The 25,200-nt window shown below is 44.2% G+C and overlaps 1 protein-coding gene across 1 annotated transcript in view; it reads left to right on the top strand.

Annotated features, from left to right (window-relative positions):
- The window catches only part of LOC311233360 (uncharacterized protein), a gene marked incomplete at its 3' end in the record, with an annotated part of 82,481 nt that extends 59,880 nt beyond the window's left edge, over positions 1-22,601 (top strand). The window contains exons 4-5 of the mRNA XM_084320336.1: positions 19,460-19,760; positions 22,588-22,601. Of these exons, the coding sequence (XP_084176462.1) occupies positions 19,460-19,760; positions 22,588-22,601 (315 nt within the window). The remainder of the gene's footprint in view (positions 1-19,459; positions 19,761-22,587) is intronic.
- Between the last annotated feature and the right edge of the window lie 2,599 nt (positions 22,602-25,200).

The raw sequence follows: 25,200 nt of genomic DNA, 5'->3' as shown, positions 1-25,200 counted from the left end.
AGCGCACCTAGCCACGCTCATCCAACGTGAGCTCACCATACCGGTGTCTAGAACAATCCTGTGGTCAGATTCCACGACGGTACTCGCCTGGATCAAATCGGACTCATGCAAGTACAAAGTCTTCGTGGGAGTCAGAGTCACCGAGATTCAAGACTTAACCGAAGAGTTAACCGGAGAAACAGAGTGGCGCTACGTTGATACAAAACAGAACCCAGCTGACGTCATCACCCGGGGGATGCCCCTGGATAACCTCACCCGTCGCAATGTCTACAGTGACGGCCCCGCATTCCTAAGACTCCCGGAAGGACAGTGGCCCATGCCTATCCCGAGGGAAGCAAGTCCAGAGGAGGTGGAAATTAAGAAGTCTGTGTTCTGTGGATTGAGCACCGTAGCCTCCACCGACCCTAACATAAACGATTGCACGTCCATAGAGAGTGCACAACAAAGAACATTCCTGCGGTACCACCCGGAGTGCAAGTCCCCCGCTGATATGTCAGCAGCTAACTACGAGGAAGCAGAATTGCTTCTACTACAGCGAGCCCAGAGAGACTCGTTCCCCGATGAATTGGCCTGTCTACAGGGAGGAAAGCCCGTCCCATCCGACAGCAGATTAATTCACCTGGCCCCCGAGAGCGACGCTCATACCCTCATCAGAGTGGGTGGTCGCCTACGCAGAGCCCCCAATCTACCGGATGACATTAAACACTACCTACCGTCTCTACAGACCCGCCAGAAGTGGGTAAAGGAGAGAGACAATTTGACAGAAGGAACAGTCGTCATGATTATTGATCAATCACTGCCCAGAGCTATGTGGCCGGCCGGCCGCGTAAGCAAAGTGATCACCGGTGCCGACGGCAAGGTCCGAGCAGCTGAAGTGCTCGTCCAGTGTCGCACTTACACCCGTCCCGTGGCGAGGCTCATAGAACTGCCTCGACTCCCAGACACAATCGATGATGACCATGACCCTACAACCCTATGACTTTGTGAAGTTGACTGACCCCTACAGCAAACCCTTATGTGTAAATAGACAACGCGATTAATCTGTCTCTGTTTAACTGATTAGGTCTGGGACCTATTCAGGGGGTGGCTGTTGTGAAGGGCCAGATTAAACCGAATATATATATTTATTTATATATATATATTTAATTGTATTTGTATATTCTCTAATATTCCCTGATATCCCTTGTATATTCCTTGTACAATATGCATTGAATATCCATTCTAGCCTACTGAACATCCCATAATAGTCTCCATTCTACTATTGGTCGAGACCTTGGTGCCAGGCTGCCATACCCCTCAGACCCAGTTCAAACGTACCGCTCGACATGTACGAACAAGTCCTAGTTCCGCGTAGGAATTTGGCTACCGCACCACTAATGGGACTATTTGTTCATAGTGCGTATATATACTGCGCTACTAAAGTAGGACTTTCTTTTCAGTCCAGTTTCTTACCCTCCAATAGAGTCACAGACGTAAAGCCTCCCCGCGACGCCACGTGTGGGAGTAAGGCCAAGTTCGCCTACCATCGGTATTGAGACATCGTGTATATTAATATTTGAATAGTCATATTTGGCACTATATCGTCGAGTTGGACGTAGTCTATTAAGCTAATAATAGTCTGTTAATATATAGTGCTTCGTGCGGTGAGAATACTACCGTAGTCAGTACCCCATCGTTTCGGGCAGAGAACTGGCTGCTTACCCAGGGTGGTTGACCCTATGTGAAGCTGCACCCGAGGAGCCCCAGAGCCGACGAGCGAGTGGACCTGTATACCGGATTATTCTACCGACGACAACCCGCCTTCCCAGGCACGGATTATGCTTTGGATACTTTGATTATTCCATGGATAAAGACCCCCGACACTGCCGTGTGTTGGAACCCCCCCCCCTGGAGAGGACGCAAGGTGAGGAGACGCTCTGCAAGACGAGGTCTCTTCACGTCTCTCCCCCGTGGACCGGAGAGAGCCGGCCCACAAAGAGTCCACCTGCTTTCATCTGTGGTCCAAGGATCGCCGGCGCATTGAACGGCACTACAGTGGGTTCACCTGGGATACCCTTGGCCGGACGAGGCAGCTGGATTCTACCCCCCCCCCCCCTCCTACTCCTGTCGGCTTACAAGCGACCGGATTAACCCCCTCTAGTGTATCCAGCCTATAATCATTAAAGTATCATTGCTGTTATTCCTTAACTATTCCAGGTCGTATATTTACCACCTGCGCCTTCAGAGATTGGACATTCTCTATTGATATACCGACGAATACTCCTTGCCATAAAAGTGCATACTATTTCAATTCATAAATGTAATTAAGTGATTAAGTGCTTATTCTACACACCATCGCTGTGTAGGAAATAAAGACCTGTTTCTAATTCGTACATTTGTGTTGGATCCGTTTCATCTACGTGAGAGTGTTCATGATAATATATTTATGCCGTGTACTGGGTGGCCGAATATTAAGTACAAAGGTAGTGGTAGTAAGTATCATATCTAGTAATACAGTCAGGGAATTGTACCCCTCAGTTACAATTGGTCCTTCGAGCCGGAGGGTAATTAGTGTAATATTAATATAGTGTTATTAATATTGAAATGGCCTATGATGAACACTCCACGAAACGATCCTCCTAACCAACGCCCGCAGCGCGAACGACGGCTCCCTCAGTACTTAGAGGCTTACGCTGTCAGTCAACAACCTAGTCTTCTACTAACAGTAAACGCGGTAAAACTAGAAAGTAAAAGTATGTCTAACCCCAACGCCCAGACTACCCCGACCATAGAGGCCCCTACGGGCTCTAATGTAACTGACCAAGTTCACGGTGGGGACCAGTGGGAACCAGACATGACTTCACACCCCGCCAGTACTGAAGAAGTAGTCCCCGATGAGTCCCGGGAGGAATACAACGCTACCGAGAGAGAACTCGGCACGGAAGAAGACGGGGAGAGCACCGTGGAGATAGAACTCCAAGGCTCCGCAAGGAGTACCCCGAGGGAAGGCTCCCATATACAACCGCCTTCTCCCAGCGAGGCAGAGAGGACACTACAGCAGGCATTCCTCGTCAGCCTGAAAGCCTCTACTGAACGCGATAGACTCCAGGGTGAACGCGATCGACTGCAGATCCAGCAGCGAAGCGAACACGAGCAGATACGTCTAGAAATAAGACGCATTCAGATGGAAGAGAATGTGGCCCGAGAACGAGCCGGTGCTCAACGGGACGCAGCGCGCGACAGACAGCAGTCGCAACTAATAGAACAGCTGATCAGACGGACAACACCCTCTCCCTCCGCCAGAGGCTCCAGGAACTCGTCTAGACACACCTCCAGGGCGGCATCCCCTAGCCGAGTAAACAACCCTGAACTTGACCAACAGACGAGGTCTATACCCCCCACAGACCACCTCCCCCCACCGGTCCAAGCGAGACCTAGCAACCGGGAAGGAGCAGCATATCCTGTGGAGAGGCTAAACCAGAGACTACAAGCACTGGATGACCTAACTGAAGACGAAGAGGAAGAGGAGGAGAACCACGCCCGAAGACAGCACAGTACTCTACCGGACCAGGAGGTCCGGTACAGCCCAGGCTATACTCCCGCGGAGCTGCGCTACAGACCCCCGACTCTATACACGGGTGAGCACGACGCACGACCCGCACCGAGGAACAGCACCTGGACAAGCGGGCCATGGTACACTGCCGGTACCAGCCCATACCAAGGAGCGGGAGGAGACTCGCCTAGGAGGCCTCTCCCCCAACGCTCACCGATGTATCCACAGTCAGCGTCATACATTGGCACGCCTATGGTACCCGACTTCACCCAAGAGAACCGGGCCCAGTATACAGAACTCCGCATGTGTCTGGAGACCATGTTGGTGGATGTATTGGATGAACGCCACAAATACGCCATCCTACTGAAGCACTTAAAGGTACCCCGCGCACATAATATAGCGCTCGCCTACGCGACTTCCACCACCCCATACACAGCAGCGCTGGTAGCATTGGACCAGAGGTATGGGCGCATATGGGATTACGTGATCCAGGAGATCCGACACATCGACCGCTTACCCCCAGCAATAGACAATCGAGCACTGGACGACCTGTCCATCAGAGTGCAGTCCCTGGTAGGGATGTTGGGAGCGCAAAGAGAGAAGGGGAGGCATGAACTTTACGCCAACTCAAATGTGGAAAGGATCCTGGAGAAGCTGCCGCCCGCTCGTCAGGAGCGCTTTAGGCGGCAGAGGGACCACAGAGACCCGAATGGCCCCGAACCGAACCTCCTCGATCTAGCAGACTTCCTGGCGAGAGAAGTCAGCAGCCTACGGCTAGATACATTCGGACGGAGCACCCCTGGCTCCAGAGAAGGAACCAGACGACTAAATGATGGAAGAAGATCGGTGACTGTGATGCACCAATCGGAGTCAGTACCGAGCAGCAGGAGCCACAGTACCCCCTCCAGAACGGAGAAGTGGAAGATAGTGTGCCCCTACTGTGAGAAAGAACACTGGCTAGCGCAATGTGACTCCTTCCCCAAGCTGAACGCGGAGGAAGCAGGTCAATGGATAAAGTCCAACAAGCGCTGTTTTCGCTGTGCGCGCTCACACATGGCAGCCGAATGCCGCTTAAAGAAAAGGTGCACCAAGTGCGATGGAGCCCATCTGGACATACTTCACGACAGTAACAGACGGCGCCCTTCACCTGCACCATCCAGCCGCAAAGCGAGCGTCATGTACATCGATCCCGCCAGCAGCAGTGGAGCCCGAGTACTCCTAAAAGTAGTGCGTGTGACACTAAGCTACCAGAATAAAGTCCTGGACACTTACGCCGTCCTCGATGACGGGTCAGAGAAGACCCTGCTGCTCGCCTCCGCTGCGGCCCAGCTAGGGCTGCGGGGAAGCGAAACCCAAATGACAATTCGGACAATAAGACGAGATTTGAAGACGATAAAGGGCGAGAATGTCTCATTCTCTATCGCAGCAAGCGGCCAGCCTGAGCGACGGTACCAGATTGCAGACGCTTTCACCAGCCAAGAAATAGGACTGTCGCGGTACACATACCCCGTCGCCAAGCTGATGGAGAAATATGCACATCTGCGCAAGTTACCGATCCCGCTCATAGACAATGCTATGCCGACCCTGTTGATAGGCTTCGACCACGCAGACCTCATTGTCCCGATAGACCGGGTTCATACCGGACCCCGAGGCTGTCCTGCAGCAGTCGAGACCCGTTTGGGATGGACTCTCCAAGGCCCGCTCGCCAAATCTCTCAACCGAAGTACAGCCACTAGATGTCTCCACTCCCGAGTCACAGAGGGAGAAACCGCACTCCTGCAACACGTAGAGCGGCTATGGACCCTAGAACAAATGCCCTTTAAGAATGGAAAGAAAGACATTCGCTCTAAAGATGACATTTACGCCATTCACCTCCTCGAGACAGGGACCAAGAGAGTCCCGGTCAACGGCGTGTTGAGATACGCCACGCCACTCCTGCGGCGAGAAGGAATGCCTACTTTCCACGCCAAGACAGACGCCATAGAACGGTACCTGCTGAACACGGAGCGGCGCTTAGCCAAGAACCCCGCCCAAGAGAGTGTATACCGCGCTGAGATTGAGAAGCTCATCACAGCGGGACACGTCACAAAGATGGACATTAAAGAGGCTGACCAGACCACTGAATCGTGGTACGTGCCCCACCACAAGGTCCATCACAACGGTAAAGACCGCATAGTATTTAACTGCAGCTACCAGATCGGATCCCAAAATCTGAATAAAGAGTTACTGCCCGGTCCCACACTCGGCCCCTCCCTACTCGGCGTTCTACTCCGCTTCCGCCAGGAAAAGGTGGCCATCAGCGGGGACATTAAAGGAATGTTCCTGCAGGTGAGATTAGTAGAGGCGGACAAGCCCCTGTTACGGTTCCTATGGAGAGAGAAGCCAGGAGATGAGCACCCAGCCATCTACCAATGGGAAGTCCTCCCCTTCGGAACGACGTGCAGCCCCTGCTGTGCGACATTTGCACTACAGAAACATGTAGCAGAGGACCCAGCAGCGGACGAAGAGGTCCGACACAGCGTAAAGAACAGCTTCTACGTAGACAACTGTCTACAAAGCCTTTCAACCCAGGAAGAAGCCGAGGCTCTCCTGATTAAACTCCGCGCCTCATTGATCAAAGGCGGCTTTGATCTCAGGCAGTGGGCCAGCAGCGATCCGCAAGTACTGCGCAGCCTCTCCTCCGAGGACAAGGCAGCCAGCAGCGAGACCTGGATGGCTACAATCCCGGGAGAAGCCCAGGAGATGACCCTGGGATTGGTGTGGCGATTCAAAACAGATTCGCTTCACTACAGACACAAGCCCCTGACTACGGAGCAGGGAAGGCCGGCGGCGGCGCCGACCACCAGACGGAGTGTGTACACAACACTCGCCCGACAATATGACCCGCTAGGATGTATTCTACCGTACACCACCAGGGCAAAAATGATTGTACGAGCATTGTGGGACAAGGACCAGGGCTGGGACGACCCCATTCCCGCACACCTTGCATCCACCTGGAGAGAGTGGGAGATGGAGCTCCACTCACTCCCAGGCGTTAATATGCGCCGAAGCTACTTCCCACCCACGGTGAGGCCAGAGACATGTAAAATGGACTTACACGTCTTCAGTGACGCCTCAGAGGTCGCATACGGATCAGTAGCCTACTTGCGGGCCCAAGACCAGGGGGGAGAGATCTACACAGCATTTGTCCTCGCCCGCTCGAGAATAGCCCCACGCAAGCAACAATCTATCCCACGTCTAGAGCTCTGCGCAGCCCTAGCCGGAGCGCACCTAGCCACGCTCATCCAACGTGAGCTCACCATACCGGTGTCTAGAACAATCCTGTGGTCAGATTCCACGACGGTACTCGCCTGGATCAAATCGGACTCATGCAAGTACAAAGTCTTCGTGGGAGTCAGAGTCACCGAGATTCAAGACTTAACCGAAGAGTTAACCGGAGAAACAGAGTGGCGCTACGTTGATACAAAACAGAACCCAGCTGACGTCATCACCCGGGGGATGCCCCTGGATAACCTCACCCGTCGCAATGTCTACAGTGACGGCCCCGCATTCCTAAGACTCCCGGAAGGACAGTGGCCCATGCCTATCCCGAGGGAAGCAAGTCCAGAGGAGGTGGAAATTAAGAAGTCTGTGTTCTGTGGATTGAGCACCGTAGCCTCCACCGACCCTAACATAAACGATTGCACGTCCATAGAGAGTGCACAACAAAGAACATTCCTGCGGTACCACCCGGAGTGCAAGTCCCCCGCTGATATGTCAGCAGCTAACTACGAGGAAGCAGAATTGCTTCTACTACAGCGAGCCCAGAGAGACTCGTTCCCCGATGAATTGGCCTGTCTACAGGGAGGAAAGCCCGTCCCATCCGACAGCAGATTAATTCACCTGGCCCCCGAGAGCGACGCTCATACCCTCATCAGAGTGGGTGGTCGCCTACGCAGAGCCCCCAATCTACCGGATGACATTAAACACTACCTACCGTCTCTACAGACCCGCCAGAAGTGGGTAAAGGAGAGAGACAATTTGACAGAAGGAACAGTCGTCATGATTATTGATCAATCACTGCCCAGAGCTATGTGGCCGGCCGGCCGCGTAAGCAAAGTGATCACCGGTGCCGACGGCAAGGTCCGAGCAGCTGAAGTGCTCGTCCAGTGTCGCACTTACACCCGTCCCGTGGCGAGGCTCATAGAACTGCCTCGACTCCCAGACACAATCGATGATGACCATGACCCTACAACCCTATGACTTTGTGAAGTTGACTGACCCCTACAGCAAACCCTTATGTGTAAATAGACAACGCGATTAATCTGTCTCTGTTTAACTGATTAGGTCTGGGACCTATTCAGGGGGTGGCTGTTGTGAAGGGCCAGATTAAACCGAATATATATATTTATTTATATATATATATTTAATTGTATTTGTATATTCTCTAATATTCCCTGATATCCCTTGTATATTCCTTGTACAATATGCATTGAATATCCATTCTAGCCTACTGAACATCCCATAATAGTCTCCATTCTACTATTGGTCGAGACCTTGGTGCCAGGCTGCCATACCCCTCAGACCCAGTTCAAACGTACCGCTCGACATGTACGAACAAGTCCTAGTTCCGCGTAGGAATTTGGCTACCGCACCACTAATGGGACTATTTGTTCATAGTGCGTATATATACTGCGCTACTAAAGTAGGACTTTCTTTTCAGTCCAGTTTCTTACCCTCCAATAGAGTCACAGACGTAAAGCCTCCCCGCGACGCCACGTGTGGGAGTAAGGCCAAGTTCGCCTACCATCGGTATTGAGACATCGTGTATATTAATATTTGAATAGTCATATTTGGCACTATATCGTCGAGTTGGACGTAGTCTATTAAGCTAATAATAGTCTGTTAATATATAGTGCTTCGTGCGGTGAGAATACTACCGTAGTCAGTACCCCATCGTTTCGGGCAGAGAACTGGCTGCTTACCCAGGGTGGTTGACCCTATGTGAAGCTGCACCCGAGGAGCCCCAGAGCCGACGAGCGAGTGGACCTGTATACCGGATTATTCTACCGACGACAACCCGCCTTCCCAGGCACGGATTATGCTTTGGATACTTTGATTATTCCATGGATAAAGACCCCCGACACTGCCGTGTGTTGGAACCCCCCACCCTGGAGAGGACGCAAGGTGAGGAGACGCTCTGCAAGACGAGGTCTCTTCACGTCTCTCCCCCGTGGACCGGAGAGAGCCGGCCCACAAAGAGTCCACCTGCTTTCATCTGTGGTCCAAGGATCGCCGGCGCATTGAACGGCACTACAGTGGGTTCACCTGGGATACCCTTGGCCGGACGAGGCAGCTGGATTCTACCCCCCCCCCCCCCTCCTACTCCTGTCGGCTTACAAGCGACCGGATTAACCCCCTCTAGTGTATCCAGCCTATAATCATTAAAGTATCATTGCTGTTATTCCTTAACTATTCCAGGTCGTATATTTACCACCTGCGCCTTCAGAGATTGGACATTCTCTATTGATATACCGACGAATACTCCTTGCCATAAAAGTGCATACTATTTCAATTCATAAATGTAATTAAGTGATTAAGTGCTTATTCTACACACCATCGCTGTGTAGGAAATAAAGACCTGTTTCTAATTCGTACATTTGTGTTGGATCCGTTTCATCTACGTGAGAGTGTTCATGATAATATATTTATGCCGTGTACTGGGTGGCCGAATATTAAGTACAAAGGTAGTGGTAGTAAGTATCATATCTAGTAATACAGTCAGGGAATTGTACCCCTCAGTTACACTGGGCGTGCAGGATGGGCTTAATTTTGGCCAGCTGCCTCAACTGGAAAAAACTTGTTTTAACCACGGCCTTGATCTGGCTGTCAAATTTAAGGTCTGGGTCGATCTTTACACCTAGGTTCTTTACTATTGGTGTACTAATATACAATACTATATAGTGCAAAGCAGAAATGGGATGAGGTACAATTTAGGTACAATTTACAGTAAGGTGTACGAGTTGTAGTGCAATCCTTTATCAATAAATATAAAGTTGGGCTGCTTCTAAGTTCAGTGGCCTGACTGCAAAAAAAAATGATTTTATTTTTATTTGTTTGGAAATAATCTGGCGGCGGAGGGTCGCGACCCCCACTTTGGGAACCCCTGCTGTAGACTACCAGAGCAATACACTGTCCTCCTCACTACACTATACTGTAGAGTAGACTACCAGAGCAATACACTCGAGACCGACGGCTTCCTTCCTTGCCTTGTGACAATATTGTCACCCACTATAACCGAGAAGCCGTCGGTCTCGAGTGTATTGCTCTGGTAGTCTACTCTACAGTATAGTGTAGTGAGGAGGACAGTGTATTGCTCTGGTAGTCTACAGCAGGGGTTCCCAAAGTGGGGGTCGCGACCCTCCGCCGCCAGATGATTTCCAAAAAAAAGAAAAAAAAAAAATCATTTTTTTTTTTTTTTGCAGTCAGGCCACTGAACTTAGAAGCAGGCCAGGCCAGTGTTTCTAGTTGCAGCAGCCCAATAGTTAGATAACCTAGGTGGGGAACAACCAGGAGATCACTGCAACTCACACAAGTTGGAGAACTCTCTCTCTCTCTCTCGCTCTCGCTCTCGCTCTCGCTCTCGCTCTCGCTCTCTTGCTCTCACACACACAAAGGGAGCCGCATGTGATTGGTGGAGGCGGGACCCTTACAAAAAACTGTTGTTGCTAATCATTGACAAATGCTAGCCTGTAATAATCCCCCCCAGAAAAATCTACTTTGCATTTGATATATTGCAAATATATGCCATCACACACACTGGCATTTAAAGGGTTAGAATTATAAAATGAATATGTGGTGTTATGATCAGGGCTGAAGTTGAATAAAAGATTGTATTATTTTCAATCTGACATTACAAAAAAACAGAAAATCCATCAAAATCAGTGTTGTTGCTAATCATACATATGCTAGCCTTTTTTTTAACAATAATTTGTGATGCCATCACAAACACTGGCAATTAGAGGGTACAAATAAAAAAATTCCTACACCAGAATGCAGGAAATGAAGTCTTTGTAATAAAACATTTCGTGGTGGGGGACCACCCGCTTAAAAAGTGGCCTGACTGGGGCTATATTGCACACTATATTTCCTGGTGAATGATTTCCCCAGTCCGGCCCTGGTTAAAAGCCTCCAATGCTTATTAGTGTGTGTGCGTTTGAAAGTTTGCATGTTTCAACCATACATTTCCATTTATAAAAAAAAGAAAAATTAACACATTGGGCGCCATGCATTGTGCCCATCATTATGCCCTCTCTGCCATGGAGATGTTTACCTTCTTTGCAGGGCTATAACTTTTTAAATATTATAGCTATATCTGCATTACTATGGCCCATTCAACATCGGGTATCTATCATTCCGGATGTGGGAACGTTATATTTTTTCATTCATACATTGTTGTGTTAATACCGTCGAGAATATAAGTGTTTTTAAGCTTTTCTGCTGTGATTCCAAAAACGCTAGTTATAGGCCCTGAAGCATATGATAGATTATCGATTGGCGTTTCTTTCCTATACACGCTATATTAAAAAATTCAAATGTATATGATTGGTATACATTATGCTTCATCATGCGTGAAGGAAAGGGGGGGGGGGCCTTTATAATTCCTTGATAAGTCAGTAACGGCTTTATTTAGTATGGGTTGATATATTGATCAGACTGATTGCAAGCTGAAAGTAACGTTAGTTTCCTCTTACCGTTCGCCGATGAGACTGGAGGAAAAATATCCCAAGTATTTGACGTTGATCTGCTAGATCCATTTCCGGTTTGTATGATGCAATAAACGCAGAAATCATATTGATTATCGCGTTTCGAAAGCGATCCAAATGCACTAGAGTGTGTATATTGATCCACGCCACAATATATCTCTGGCGGAGGAATTTCCTTGATGCACCAATCACCACTTCTGGTTTGGCGTGAGTGTAACTCGCCCGACCATCCACCAGGCGGCGGTATTGAGGCGTTGCAATATCAGAACAGGGTCCGGCTGCGATCCGGAGGGAGGCTGGATGAATTATGAATGCCATGGCGAAAAAATTTAATATTGATCCCAAACACGTGATACACCGTTGTTGGTGTTCAACGCATGGCGGGCAATAACGATTTACTCCGTTCTTGGCGCACAATGTGTTAAAAGAAATTAATTATTATTATTATTTTTTTTTTACCTCTTATAATAGTGGGGGTCGCGGCTGTCAGACACTGTTATTTTGGGGGTCGCGGCCTGAAAACGTTGGGAACCCCTGAGCTAAGATACATCCAAACAAATCAAGCAAATCAATAAAAAATTTAGATTGTGGTTGAGGCATCATCTAGCCATAATATCTGTTCTAGTGAGTGTAAACACTTCTACTTTTAACATTACAAGTCAGGGTTTGAAGTGGTGCTTTGATTTTTGTGTCTGAGAGAATTAGAAAATCAGAGCGGTTTTAACTTTAAAGCTCAACGGTCAAATCTGGGTTGAATAAGAGTGTTTTATGTCTCTTTCTTATGTGTGTGTTAAATGGTGCATTTATATAGCGCTTTTATCCAAAGCACTTTATGATTTTTAGGGCTGTCTTAAATATATATATTTTTTTTTACTATAATTAAATGCTATGGTCGATCCCATTCACGTTAGCATGTAAGCTAACAACAAGAGCGTTAGGTTTAGTCTCTCGCTTTTTGAGAGACATAAACTCTCCGCTCTTGGTGGTACATTGTGTTGATGACTCTGCACCCCCCCTTAACAACGGTTTGTATTGAGCCGTATTGTATTGTACCCATTCTGCAATGTTAAATAACGTTTATCCATTCAACTAGCTGCTGTACTGCTATGGTAGCTAGCCTAGCCGCAATGCTATGGTCGATCCCATTCACGTTAGCATGTAAGCTAACGACAGTCTCTCTTTTCGATTTTCATTTTTTATTTCCATTTTTTACTTGTGTGTGTGTACGCGCGCATGGGGCCATTGGGTGGGGCCGGGGGACAAATACACTGGAGGAAAGTAACCCAGCTCAGCACTGCCCAAATTATATCATCACTATTGCCTGTTTGAAGGATATCATCCTCAAACACATATACACCTACATGCCTTGTAGAACATATAAGAAAGAAAGATACTGGGATGAATAAACAAAATAGGAAATCAAATGTAGAAATGCATGCAATACATAAATAAATATGAATCTCTATATATGAAATAGAACATTTAGATAAGGGTGCTACTGAGATGTTTTGGTGAGTTCTTTGTTTTTTTGTGGAAGTAGCCCTTCTTAAAAATGCATGAACATTCACTGATAATTGGTCTCTAGTGGAGTCTACAAGGTCTACATTGCCGGACCATGTAGAATCCGGACCTTGTAGGCTGACATAATTCTGTGCATAGTTTAGTCTACACAGGCCATATTTCAAATAATCAAAATCTTACTTCATTCATCTTAAACATTCTTGATTTGGGGGATTGGTAGTTCCTATGAAATCTGAAGTTGTTCAAATAACAACAGCGATCCACCTTGAATTAAATCACACAGCCGAGTGAAACCTTGTTGGCTGCGTCACAGTCACGAAAGGGGCTACTTAATTAATTAATCCAATCCACTTTATTTATAGAGCACATTTAAAAACAACAAAGTTTACCAAGTGCTGTACAAGTCCCACATCATAAGATTAAAAAAAAAAGAAAAAAAATTATATATATATATATTTTTTTATTATTAAAGCTTCGAATTAAAATCGAAGCTCGGCCCCGAAGCTTCGATTGCCAAAAAAAGCTTCGAAGGTCAGCCCTAATGATTTTGTTCCTCACATTCACCCATTCACTCACACATTCACACACCGACGGTGCAAGATTCCAACCTGCTCATTGGGAGCAATTAGGGGTTACCTTTTCTCAGTGGCGAATCCTTGTGGAAGCCAACGGAAGCCATGCCTCCCTATAAATTTCATATCAAATGATGAAATATGAAATATGAAGAAAAAAAAATTAAAATTAAAATATAAATTTTTTTTAATATAGTTTACATTCATTTTCATCTGTGCATCTGTGTTTTTTTTTTTTTTTTTTTTTTTTAATGTCTCCCTCTTCTCCTTCTCACTCCCTCTAACACACTGTCAGACTGTGCTCACTACTGCAGCTAGTATAGGAGAGAAGCAGTGGGTAGGTCTCTTTCTCCAGGCTTCCAGCATTATAGAGTGAGTCCAAACTCCAAATCCGATCCTAGCCAATCAGATTCGAGCTGACTGCCACTGGCCACACCCTAAAAGTTTAAAACGGAGCTGGGAGGAAGACGTTCAGCATAATATTCCACCTGGAGGCGGGGCAGGTGCCATATTTTCCCCTCTGCACTCTGAACATTGTATTAACCCGTAACTGTTCCCACGGGCCGAATATTGCCCCGATCCTCGCGAGATTAAATCCACGGGGACCTCTCGGCGTGCCGAAGCTTTTCCTAAATCACTTCCATCATCGAAAACGAGGGGAAAAGGTCGGCTCGCGACCCTGAAAATGTCGCGTGATTTTAAAAACGCTGTATTAAGTGAGCCTATTATGGGATCCACGCGAGCTTTCTATCGTGGAAACATCTGGGCGTCCCGCAACTTTTACTGATTCACATGTAGCCCCTAAAATGCTTAGAAAAGGAAAACAGAAAGCGTGGAATAAACTCGCCGAAACGGAAAAGTGTCCCACGGGCGCGCCGTGATTCCGATCCGCGTGAAAATATTCACGGCCATAGAGGAGACCGTGGGACACCTTTTTGCAACCGAATATGTGTCTCGAATTTGCTCCCACGCGGCGCGCAAAATCGCGCAAGGAAAAATCGGACCAAAAATTAACCAATGCTCCAGCAGTATTAATGACCCTGATGTAAACAAGACAAACGTCTTTCTCTGGTCTGCATCCCCTTATACAATTGTGTGTGAATGAATGAAAACTTTATTAACAGATTGCAGAATGGGTACAGTACAGTACAGCTCAATACATACAATTGTTAAGGGGATGCAGACCAGAGAAAGACTTTCGTCTTGTTTACATCAGGGTCCCCCATTTTCAATTCATCGTAAATGTGTATTGAGCCGTACTGTATTGTACCCATTCTGCAATCTGTTAAATAAATAAAAATAACGTTTGACTGGCCGCCGAGCCATACTGTAGTGTACATGGTGACTGCTTGACTTAAAAAAAAAAAAAAAAAAAAAAAAATTATTAATAAAAATATTGAATAATTTTTTTTTTAATAATTTTTTTTGGCTTCCCCTGTTATTTTACCCACGCGACGCCACTGCCTTTTCTTGCTCAAGGACACTTCGACAGGGAACCTTCCGATTACCAGATGACTGCTCTAGCCATATGAAATCTGTGTTCACGGAATCACGGACGGAATCGCAGAATTTACCAATAAAAATGGAATCACCTGTAAAACGTGGAATATTGCAGAATTTGCCCTAATCTGGACTGAAATTCCATTTTCGGGAGAAGATGGAAAGTTTGGTGCAAAGCAAACATGACCGGGGACGCTACAGCGTGTTACACACAGCAATGGCCAAGCATCTGGCTGCTTCTGTGTTAACACTTTCTGTGCCAGCCATGCGGTGCCTAGGAACCCCGTTGCGTGCCACCACTCTATTCAATGACAGAGCTCTCATATTTGCGAACGCATAAACTATATCTTAAATTATGGCTATGTGTCTAATATGGTCGTCGCTTATCAAGCACTTGTTTGCAGTCAACATTGTCGAAACGGATTGTTATTTAATCAGTTCATTTCCGTTTGATACCATTTTGAAAAACGCTCGTTTTTTGAACGTTTCAGAAAAAAAATTAGATTCTGTGATAAACGCCCTTTACTGGAATACACTGGAATACACAACACGTTGTCATTTTTCGGCCTATTTATGAATAGTTTTCAAAAACGCTAGATTATCGATGGTATATGTGTACTTATGCACGCTATAGAAGCGGACTGAAAAATCGATTATCTTATTTCCTGATCGCACACACACACATACACACATATGGCACATGCTGATATATAGGTGAAAATAGCTCTGATTATCCCAAGACTGGTAAAATAGATTCCTTACCTCAGATCAGATGTTCTCCAAAAAGATTATTCCAATTCCTGATCGCCATTCCAAATATTGATCGTGTTTATTGATCCAATGCTGGGTACTGGAAACACATATTCTCCGCTGTTCTGGTGGTGGGCAATGACTTGGATCATCTCCGGTTACTTGTCTGACAAGTAAAATGTGGAAGCAGGACTTTTTTTTTCTCCATGCGTTTCATTCAATCCAATCCAATGGGGTGCAGTACCATCCGGAGAGACGATAGGGGGCGGTATTTTCCCTGTTCGAGCTCAGACAGATCCTCACTGGTAACGTGAGGCTAGATTGATGAAAAATGAATGGAAATCGATAATAAAAAAAATAACGATTAAACGACGAGATTTCTCGTAGCTGGCACTGAAAGTGTTAATGTCGTCAAAAAAGCTAAGAAAATCCGCACTAAGCCCTAAATTCAGAGCAGAGCAGTATCCTAATGACTTTGATGCCTCAGGCGATAAGGTGTTTTGCAAATTCTGTCAACATACCGTGGACTGGACCCGCAAAAACATGTGCGAAGATCACTTAGTCTCGAAAAGCCATGTCAGGAACAAGGAAAAACACTGTGCTTCCCAAAACACACCAGGACCCCGTTCCCTGTACGTGGCTAACTGAGTTAGCCGGATAATCTTCAGGATAACTTGACATAAGTCACGCTTTTCAGTTCCACAAAGCAGTTTTGTCTAAATCATTATGGCAACAAATCGAAAAATGTGAACCTGCTCCAGTGCAGGTTTAGTTCAGTTAGCTGGATAAACTGGCCACTCCCTCGCAAAAAAATGCCAGCTCCCTTCCTCACAGATCCCATTATACCATTCTGAATTATGTTTTTGTGCTTCATTTTCTAGAGGGGGCTTTTGAAATGTAAAATAATAGACTTAAAATGCTGACCATAAATCATATTCAGCCTATGGATTTACTTTGTCCTAAATAATGCACATCATAGCTATACGGCGCTCGCAAGTCACGACACACACTATGTGGTTATTTTAATAACGGAGCATTGCAAATGTGAATCCCGCTGGGATATTTTTTATGAATGTTTAATTAACCTATTGGGCGTTTGCCTCTGATTAGTTTCATATTCTTCGCTGTGAATGCATTTGCTTAACCGGAGCGCCCGGATTGTGTTTCATTCAAGCATAAATTGAAGCGTCTTTACGCATGGATTGTGAATGTGAATTATGAGGAATCTGAATCTGTGATTTGTTGAATTGTATCACTGTCACTCACACGTTATTGTGATATTGTAACTGGGATAAATATTTCTGAGGAGATGCGCTGTTTGACGGACTTGATGACGTGGACGTGACTTGAGAAAAGTGAATGAGCAATTGCAAGCCTTTGACGTTTTGATGAATGGATTTAAGAAAATGCATTTATCTGTTCAAGCACTGTTATCTGATGATGAACAAGAGGGTGATGAACATGACTGGTATAAACCAAAGGTTAATCAATTCAATGCATGTATGGATGATGTCCGAAACAGATTAAAACCTGATTAATAGTGAAACTGTTAACTCTTTCAGTGCCACGCCTGGTTTTCCGTTTTACCGCTTGAATGCCACCATCGGCGCCAATGTTAACGTTAATATCGCCTAATCTATGTTTTAAATTATGGCTATGTGTCTAATCTGCCCATCGCATTATCAAAGACTATTTTCCAGTCAGTGCTGTGAAGACAGATTGTTTTTTTATCGCGTCGTTTCCATTTCAGAGCAGTTAGAAAAGCCCCCGTTTTGATATAAAAAACAGCTCATTCTGGAGCATTCTATGAAAATCTTCTTTTAGTGGAATATTCCACAACGTTGATATTCGTCGGCCTTTTTATGAATCGTTTTCAAATAAACGCTAGATGATCAATATTATACGTGCACGCAAGCACATTACGGCCGCGCACTGATAATCGCTCCGTTGATTTCCTCACGGAGTTTTACAGTGAAACCGAAAGAAGACATTTCACAAAACGGCTTATAACTTCATCAAACTTACTCCGATTATCCTACCACTGATAACATAGAGTCCTTACCTGACATCAGATGGTATCCAACTGGTATATTCCAATTCCTGATCACCATTCGAAAAAATCGATACGTGTATGGATCCAACGCGACACAGTAGATCTCTATGATCCGCGGGGATCTGAGGCTCCAGAATGAACTGTGGTAACCCCGGCTGGATCAGTGAACTGGAAAATGTGGAGTACCGGATTTTTTTCCCCTTCATTTTCATTGAGTCCATTCCAAAATCACTTATGTCATCTGGGAGACGACGGGGCGCTTTTTTCCACAGTGATCACCGGCGCAGCTCGGCTATACTCGGGTAGGCTCGGGTGATGCAATAATTTTTCAGATCGCAAAAAAAATAAAATTATAATAATTCCAAGAAATCTCGTGAGTGGCACGCAACCACCTATAAAAAAACCCGAGAAATCTCGTGAGTGGCACTGAAAGAGTTAATAGCCTCCAAGCCTCTCTGACACCGTTATTTCGGGGGTCGTGCCTTGAAAACGTTGGGAACCATGTATTTATATTTATGATACCTAAGCGCATACAGTACAGATATCCTCATAAGTATCTATTCATTCGTATCAATTAGATACTCTTTGGGCTTGTTTTTATCTACTTATTCAAGTATCTATTCATTCGTATCAATTAGATACTCTTTGGGCTTGTTTTTATCTACTTATTCTGAAAGAGTTGAACAAATTATTTTCGCTAGCAAGATCTTTTAAAACCTTATGCCCATAACTAACACCATACCTAACTTTTGCAAAACTTTTAACCAAATTGCAAAATATATTCCCTCTCAGCTAAAATGTTTTACATTTGTAGTATTTTAACATCTCCATAGTCTACTAACTGCTAGCATCTGCAGTGACGTATATTACAATTCTCTCGATACTGGAAGCTACCTCTAATAGCTCTATGTAGCTGTAAAGACATTCATTGTCTGGATTGGTCAAAAAGAAGAGAGCGCTGCTGGGATACACATACGTGAATGACAATTGACAATATGGATGTATTGTTTAGCCCAAGAGTAGCCTATTGATCATTTGTTTGTAATATGTTTATCAGATCGACATAAGCATAATAGATATAAGGAACTTGTTAGTTCACACCTTATTTCACATCTATGGGCAGATGTAACTACTATGACAGACGGATCAACAAATCAACAGAAAAAGGTCTTTCCTCCTTTGCCTTTCAGCTATAGGCCACAACAGCATTAACAAGCAGCATCAAGGCTGCAACAGTTGTCTTAGTGCTGGGCAGACTGAAAGGTTATAGGGTGGCAATATGCTGGATACTATAAGACTGTTGAAAGAAACAGGCAAAATGTGATATTAATTCATGATCTTGATCTGATAAACATATTACAAACGAATGATCAATAGGCTACTCTTTGGCTAAACAATATATGGATTAATTGACATGTAATTTATATTGCTAATATAATGTCCATACCATTTGAATATATCATTTCTGAATTATCTGTGCTAGTGGTCTGTGTACTCTTAATTGCTCCCCAGAACAACACAAACTAGGAACAACATTGATATTGTTACAAGGACAGATACAACCACAATGTCATATTGCAGGCAACTGCCTGTTGGGTTTTATCTCAGTATTTTATTAATGTTGGCTAGTTTTCAATAACCGCCCTTGGAGCAGATTCACTGTTAGATCACATCAACAACTACATTTTGAGCATACAATTCTTTTTGAACTTGAGAAATACAAACTGAACGAATGCAAAACACACAAAATCTGAACTCTTCATTGGTGTACTTCTCTCTTCTCCAGGTACAATTGCTGCATTGCTCCCCAACAACAAGCAGAGATATGAACGAGTCAAGGCCTCATTGCTGTACCCCTGGAGGCTTAAAGGAACACCAGCGCATTCATACAGGAGAGAAGCCTTACCACTATGACCAGTGTGAGCAGAGCTTTAGTAACTCTGAGAAGAGCTTCATACCCCAGCGCATTCATACAGGAGAGACGCCTTACCACTGTGACCAGTGTGAGAAGAGCTTCAGTGCATATACACACTTAAAGAGACACCAGCGCATTCATACAGGAGAGAAGCCTTACCACTGTGACCAGTGTGAGAAGAGCTTCAGTAGATATGACCACTTAGAGATACACCAGCGCATTCATACAGGAGAGAAGCCTTACCACTGTGACCAGTGTGAAAAGAGATTCAGTAGATATGACCACTTAGAGATACACCAGCGCATTCATACAGGAGAGAAGCCTTACCACTGTGACCAGTGTGTGATGAGCTTCAGTAGATATGACCACTTAAAGAAACACCAGCCTATTCATACAGGAGGGAAGCGTTACCACTGTGACCAGTGTGAGAAGAGCTTCAGTAGATATGACAGCTTAAAGAACCACCAGCGCATTCATACAGGAGGGAAGCGTTACCACTGTGACCAGTGTGAGAAGAGCTTCAGTAGATATGACCACTTAAAGAGACACCAGCGCTTTCATACAGAATAGCCTTACCACTCTGACCAGTTTGAGAAGAGCTTCAGTCAAACTGGAGACTTAAAGAGACACCAGCACATTCATATAGGAGAGATATACCAGTATATTCATTCAGGTTTTCAAACCCTAAAATTGTGTAGGAAATCTGCCTAAAAACTAAACATACTTGACAACACATTCATCCTTGACAGCAATCCAACTAATGTGATCTGCATCAGAAGAACTTCTGACACTCATCTTCAAACACCAGTGTTGTGGTTTTAATCGAGCCTTGCTCTCTAGTCCTCTCTTACAACAATAGTTGTCTCTCTTCCAACATGGCTGCCTGAACGTATTGTATTGTGGTTGAAATCTAGTAATCCATGCATGAAAATTATCTTATTTTTAGAGAATCTTCGTTACATGTGTTGTGTTTATATGTGATGTATTTACAATGATGACTTGTCTATGCATATATAGATTAATATTGCTGAGTGGAATATATTGGAGCACATAATCCTCTCAAAGTAACTCTGAAGTAACATGTTTATGCATTCAAGATATATTTCTTTTAACACTTTGGGTGCCGTTAACGTAGAACTACGTTTCTGTCGCCCGACGGTTGAGTGCCGGAAACGTAGATCTACGTTTTTCACACAGTATTTATTTTATTCGCTATTGCCATTCATAATTCAGCGGGGCACCTTGTGCATGCTGTTCTGAGTGTGTTTGAGATTGCAGACGGTCAATACTGCCGCCTACCGCCTTCTTGCAGCTACTGCACTCCATTAGAAACTATGTGGTTTGTTATCTGGCCCGAGCCGTGCGGGCAGGGTTTAAATACTCCGGCGAGGTAACCGGTCACCATCATATATCTACGAGGCTGCCCCCAACCCTCGTTCATATGAAATGCCGAATAACGTGGCATGGACTCCCGCGCCCAGTACTTCAAATGGCGATCAGATAATTGGATTTTTTTTTTGTATTGATCTGATATTTCTTTCTCCCACGATCGAAGCTATATTTTCACATTCTGTTTACATTGAATATAAATTTTTATTGATTTTATTCTCGTCATTGAGCAGTCCTTGAATATATATGTACTAATCTTGTAGTTCCACTTAGATGGAAAAACATGCAGGACACAACTGCCATAGAAAGGTTTGTTTTATGTGATTGAATGGAATAAACTTCTTGATTTAAAACAATACAGCACTTTGGCAGAACATTTTCAATCTTTAGGAATCAAATGTATTGCAGTTCACAAAGAGTCACCATCAATATTGTCTGCTCTGGGAGTGGAGACCACTAGTCACCACCACTAACTTGTGTTTCAGAAACCAAGTAAATATACTGATACTAACGCGCATACATGTGAAAAAGAGCCAGGTACTAATGTCTATTTGTGTGCCCAGGTAAACGAGAAGCCATTCTTCCTGTTTTCAATTATCAATATTAAGCCCAATGCCAGTGATGTATATCCAGGAGAGGTCATATTCCAGGTGGAGTGAACTCCTGATAGAGTTGTGCCCTTCCTGATGGCTTGTCGTACAGAACTTGTAAGTCGCTTTGGATAAAAGCGTCAGCTAAATGACTAAATGTAAATGTAAATGTATCGAGCGGAGCATGTAACGCCTTACTTTTATAAATAATAAAGTACCTTGGACCTAATGTTAACAAAGTATATAGAATAATTATTATTCACCTGATAATTATTTGAGGTAAACGGATGGACCGGTCTTTACTGAATGTGTCATTAGGAAGTGAAGTAGAAGCCATTCTGGAAGGATTTCAGGTAATCAGGTCTGAGACTTGAGTAACGATAATCAATAGTTTAACATCAAACTCCTCAATAGGTGCTTAATCATGATTATTATGCCCTCTAAAGTAAATGTTACTGTATTTATAAAGGACCTTTATAAAGGACCTTTCAATACAGTTAAGTAACAAAGAAACCCAAATCAAAACAAAAACTGGATTTTACACATTAAGAAAATGCCTGCGGGTTGTTTTTCAAATTAAATCAAAATTGATTTATATAGTGCCTTCATATCCATGTGCACTTACTCACTGGACTATCTTTTATTTTTTTGTATTTGTATTATTTATATATTGTATCTATAATGGATATAGATACTGGACTGTGAAGCACTGTATGCCCCCCCCCATGCTGCTTTGACACCTGAATTTCCCCAAGGGGATTCATAAAGGATAATTTTATCTCTTAACTGGTTGGTCTGATCTAAATCCAGCAACTGGTTGGGTTGATCTAATCCCAACAACTGGTTGGGTTGATCTAATCCCAACAACTGGTTGGGTTGATCTAATCCCAACAACTGGTTGGGTTGATCTAATCCCAACAACTGGTTGGGTTGATCTAATCCCAGTAACTGCAAATACAGTCACCTAAAACGTGAAAATGTTCTCTTGATATCAACAACTTCCACGTGCCCATTGCCCAGCATCAGGAGACTAAATGCACCCATGGGGCCTGCAAGCCCAGTATATGTTTACATGTATTTAAACAGTTTACGGAGTGAATAGAGTTATGGGAGTGGATAAGGTTAGGGTACACTGTGTAGGAGGTCGTGCAGCAGGTGATGGCTATTCACCAGCTGACAGGCAGAGGGCACATGAATAATTTACAGTACAGGGTGTCCCAGGTGGGAGGAAGTTTCCCTTCCTGTACCATTCCATTACATAGGCCCAAAGAAAAGAAAACCAACCCGGTCTATCTCGGGTTGTAAAACCTAGGCATCCCTAATACAAATCAGGATTATAAAAATAGTGCAGCCATCTAATTGTATGCAGGGTAAACTAAGAGCAAAATGGATACCACTTCAGATACATCCAGTATGTCACCTACTAAACTATTATCCTCCTAATATTTCACATTATGGTCATTTCTACATTTTGGAGACAGGCTAAGGGAGAAGTCTGCTGTAGGATCTGATTCCAGACCAGAAGGGGTATGTGGCTCCAGAGGGTGGGGACACCATCTCTGGGCATTTCACATCTAGACCATCTCTGAATCTACCACCAGTAATGGTACAACCCCAGTGAGTCAAGGGGAAGGAGTAACTAACATAAAGGATGATTGTGTTGTAACCTGAGACAAATTAACCAAAGGAAAAATAAACCAATGTCAACAACATATGAGGTGAAAGAAAGTGATATATTGTGCAATTGTATTTACAGTGTGTTCAATCAACCAAAGACAGACTAAATACACAATGATATTTACAGTGTGTTCAATAAACCAAAGATGCAGACTAAATACACAACACTGATAATTACAGTGTGTTCAATAAACCAAAGACAGACTAAATACACAACAATGATATTTACAGTGTGTTCAATAAACCAAAAACAGACTAAATACACAACAATGATATTTACAGTGTTCAATAAACCAAAGACACAGACTAAATACACAACAATGATATTTACAGTGTTCATTAAACCAACGACAGACTAAATACAAAGCAATGATGTACAGTGTGTTCAATAAACCAAAGACACAGACTAAATACACAACAATGATATTTGCAAGACACAGACTAAATACACCAATGATATTTACAGTGTTCATTAAACCAACGACAGACTAAATACACAACAATGATATTTACAGTGTGTTCAATAAACCAATGCATTTTAATACTCTACTAATAATCTAACACTGATGGGTGTACAGTACCTGCTTGTTCATATATAAATATAAATTTTAATACTGTATGATCTAGCACTGATAGGCTGTCTCGGAGCGATGACCGGAGTGTTGAACGTCCCGTGATTAAGACGGGGAGGACGCGACCCTCTTTGCGCCGCCCCTGTGCCTCAAATAGATTCGCTATCAGCTCTATCTTTAATCTTTCAAAATGTTCAGTTGCTATCGCTATCAGCTCTATCTTTAATTTTTCAAAATGTTCAGTTGCTATTGCATGCACTCATCTGTGTTTCACTACACACATGAGTGCATGCTTACCAACCGTCAGTCTGCAACACTACTATCACCGACATCTAAGAAGGGAGATCCCCCCCCCTTGAATGGCCCTTCTAAGGTTTCTCTCCTCCACACTGCCTGTGGTGCATTTTTTTCTATTGTTAGGTTTTAGTGAGTTTTTCCTTACCTTCGCGTGGGGTATGTCTTATGGTACCTTATGGTGTTCTTGTTTTGTTCTTGACTTATTATGTTTCTTCTTGACTTGTTTACTGTTTCTACACCTGCAACATCAAAGCTTTGAAATAAAGATGTACAGTATGAGGTTTTATATTGAAATATGACCTGTTTGTAGGTCTGAAGTAAAGGGCCTTAGAAACTGAATTCAGTATCCAATACGAATCCTTCATCAAATATCTTTTCAGGGAATTACTTTGGAAAAAGACAATTTATTCTGTAAATAATGTGCATTGCTTTTATTGCACTCGGTGAATAACAAATAGTCAGCAATGTTGTAAGACAACCAAATCATAAATAACTTAATATTGAAAGAGGGAATGAGGGCAGCTGTAGAGCTCCTTATACTGTATACTGGTGACTCCATCCATCAGAACATACCAATAATACTAGGCCAAGCAATTCACCTGATTACCTATAATAATCCTCAAACTAGTGATAGACAGATTAACTACTAGGTCAATCAATTAACCTGATTATCTATAATAATCTTCAAAGTAGTGACAGATCAAATCACCCACATCATTAGTTTAACCATTTATTAGAATGCAGAATAAATGTTGATGGTAATAGTTATTCTTGGTGGTGTGGTTCTACTCTTAGGGGTTCTCCCTGCTGCAAGAGAGATTAAAGCATAACGTTTAATGTTGCTCCATGTGAGTAGACCTTTAGGCCGTGGTGGGACATCTTAAATCCAAATGAAAACCTATATCGAGCTGAAAGGTCCCACTCTCTATCCGTCCTCATCATAACTATAATGGCTGAACACAGCTCTTCTGTTCAATGTTGACACTCTGGCCATCCAGATGTGTTCTGCACATTTACCACTAGAGGGCAGAATGTCACCAGATCAAAAAGTTTGAGCCTGGTCGAGAGCAGGCTTAAGTTCAGTTAG

Source organism: Notolepis coatsorum, assembly GCF_963971535.1.
Source record: "Notolepis coatsorum genome assembly, chromosome: 8".
Taxonomy (NCBI): Eukaryota; Metazoa; Chordata; class Actinopteri; order Aulopiformes; family Paralepididae; genus Notolepis; species Notolepis coatsorum.
Note: the sequence above shows the minus strand (reverse complement) of the source record. Positions and strands in the feature narration are given on the sequence as shown.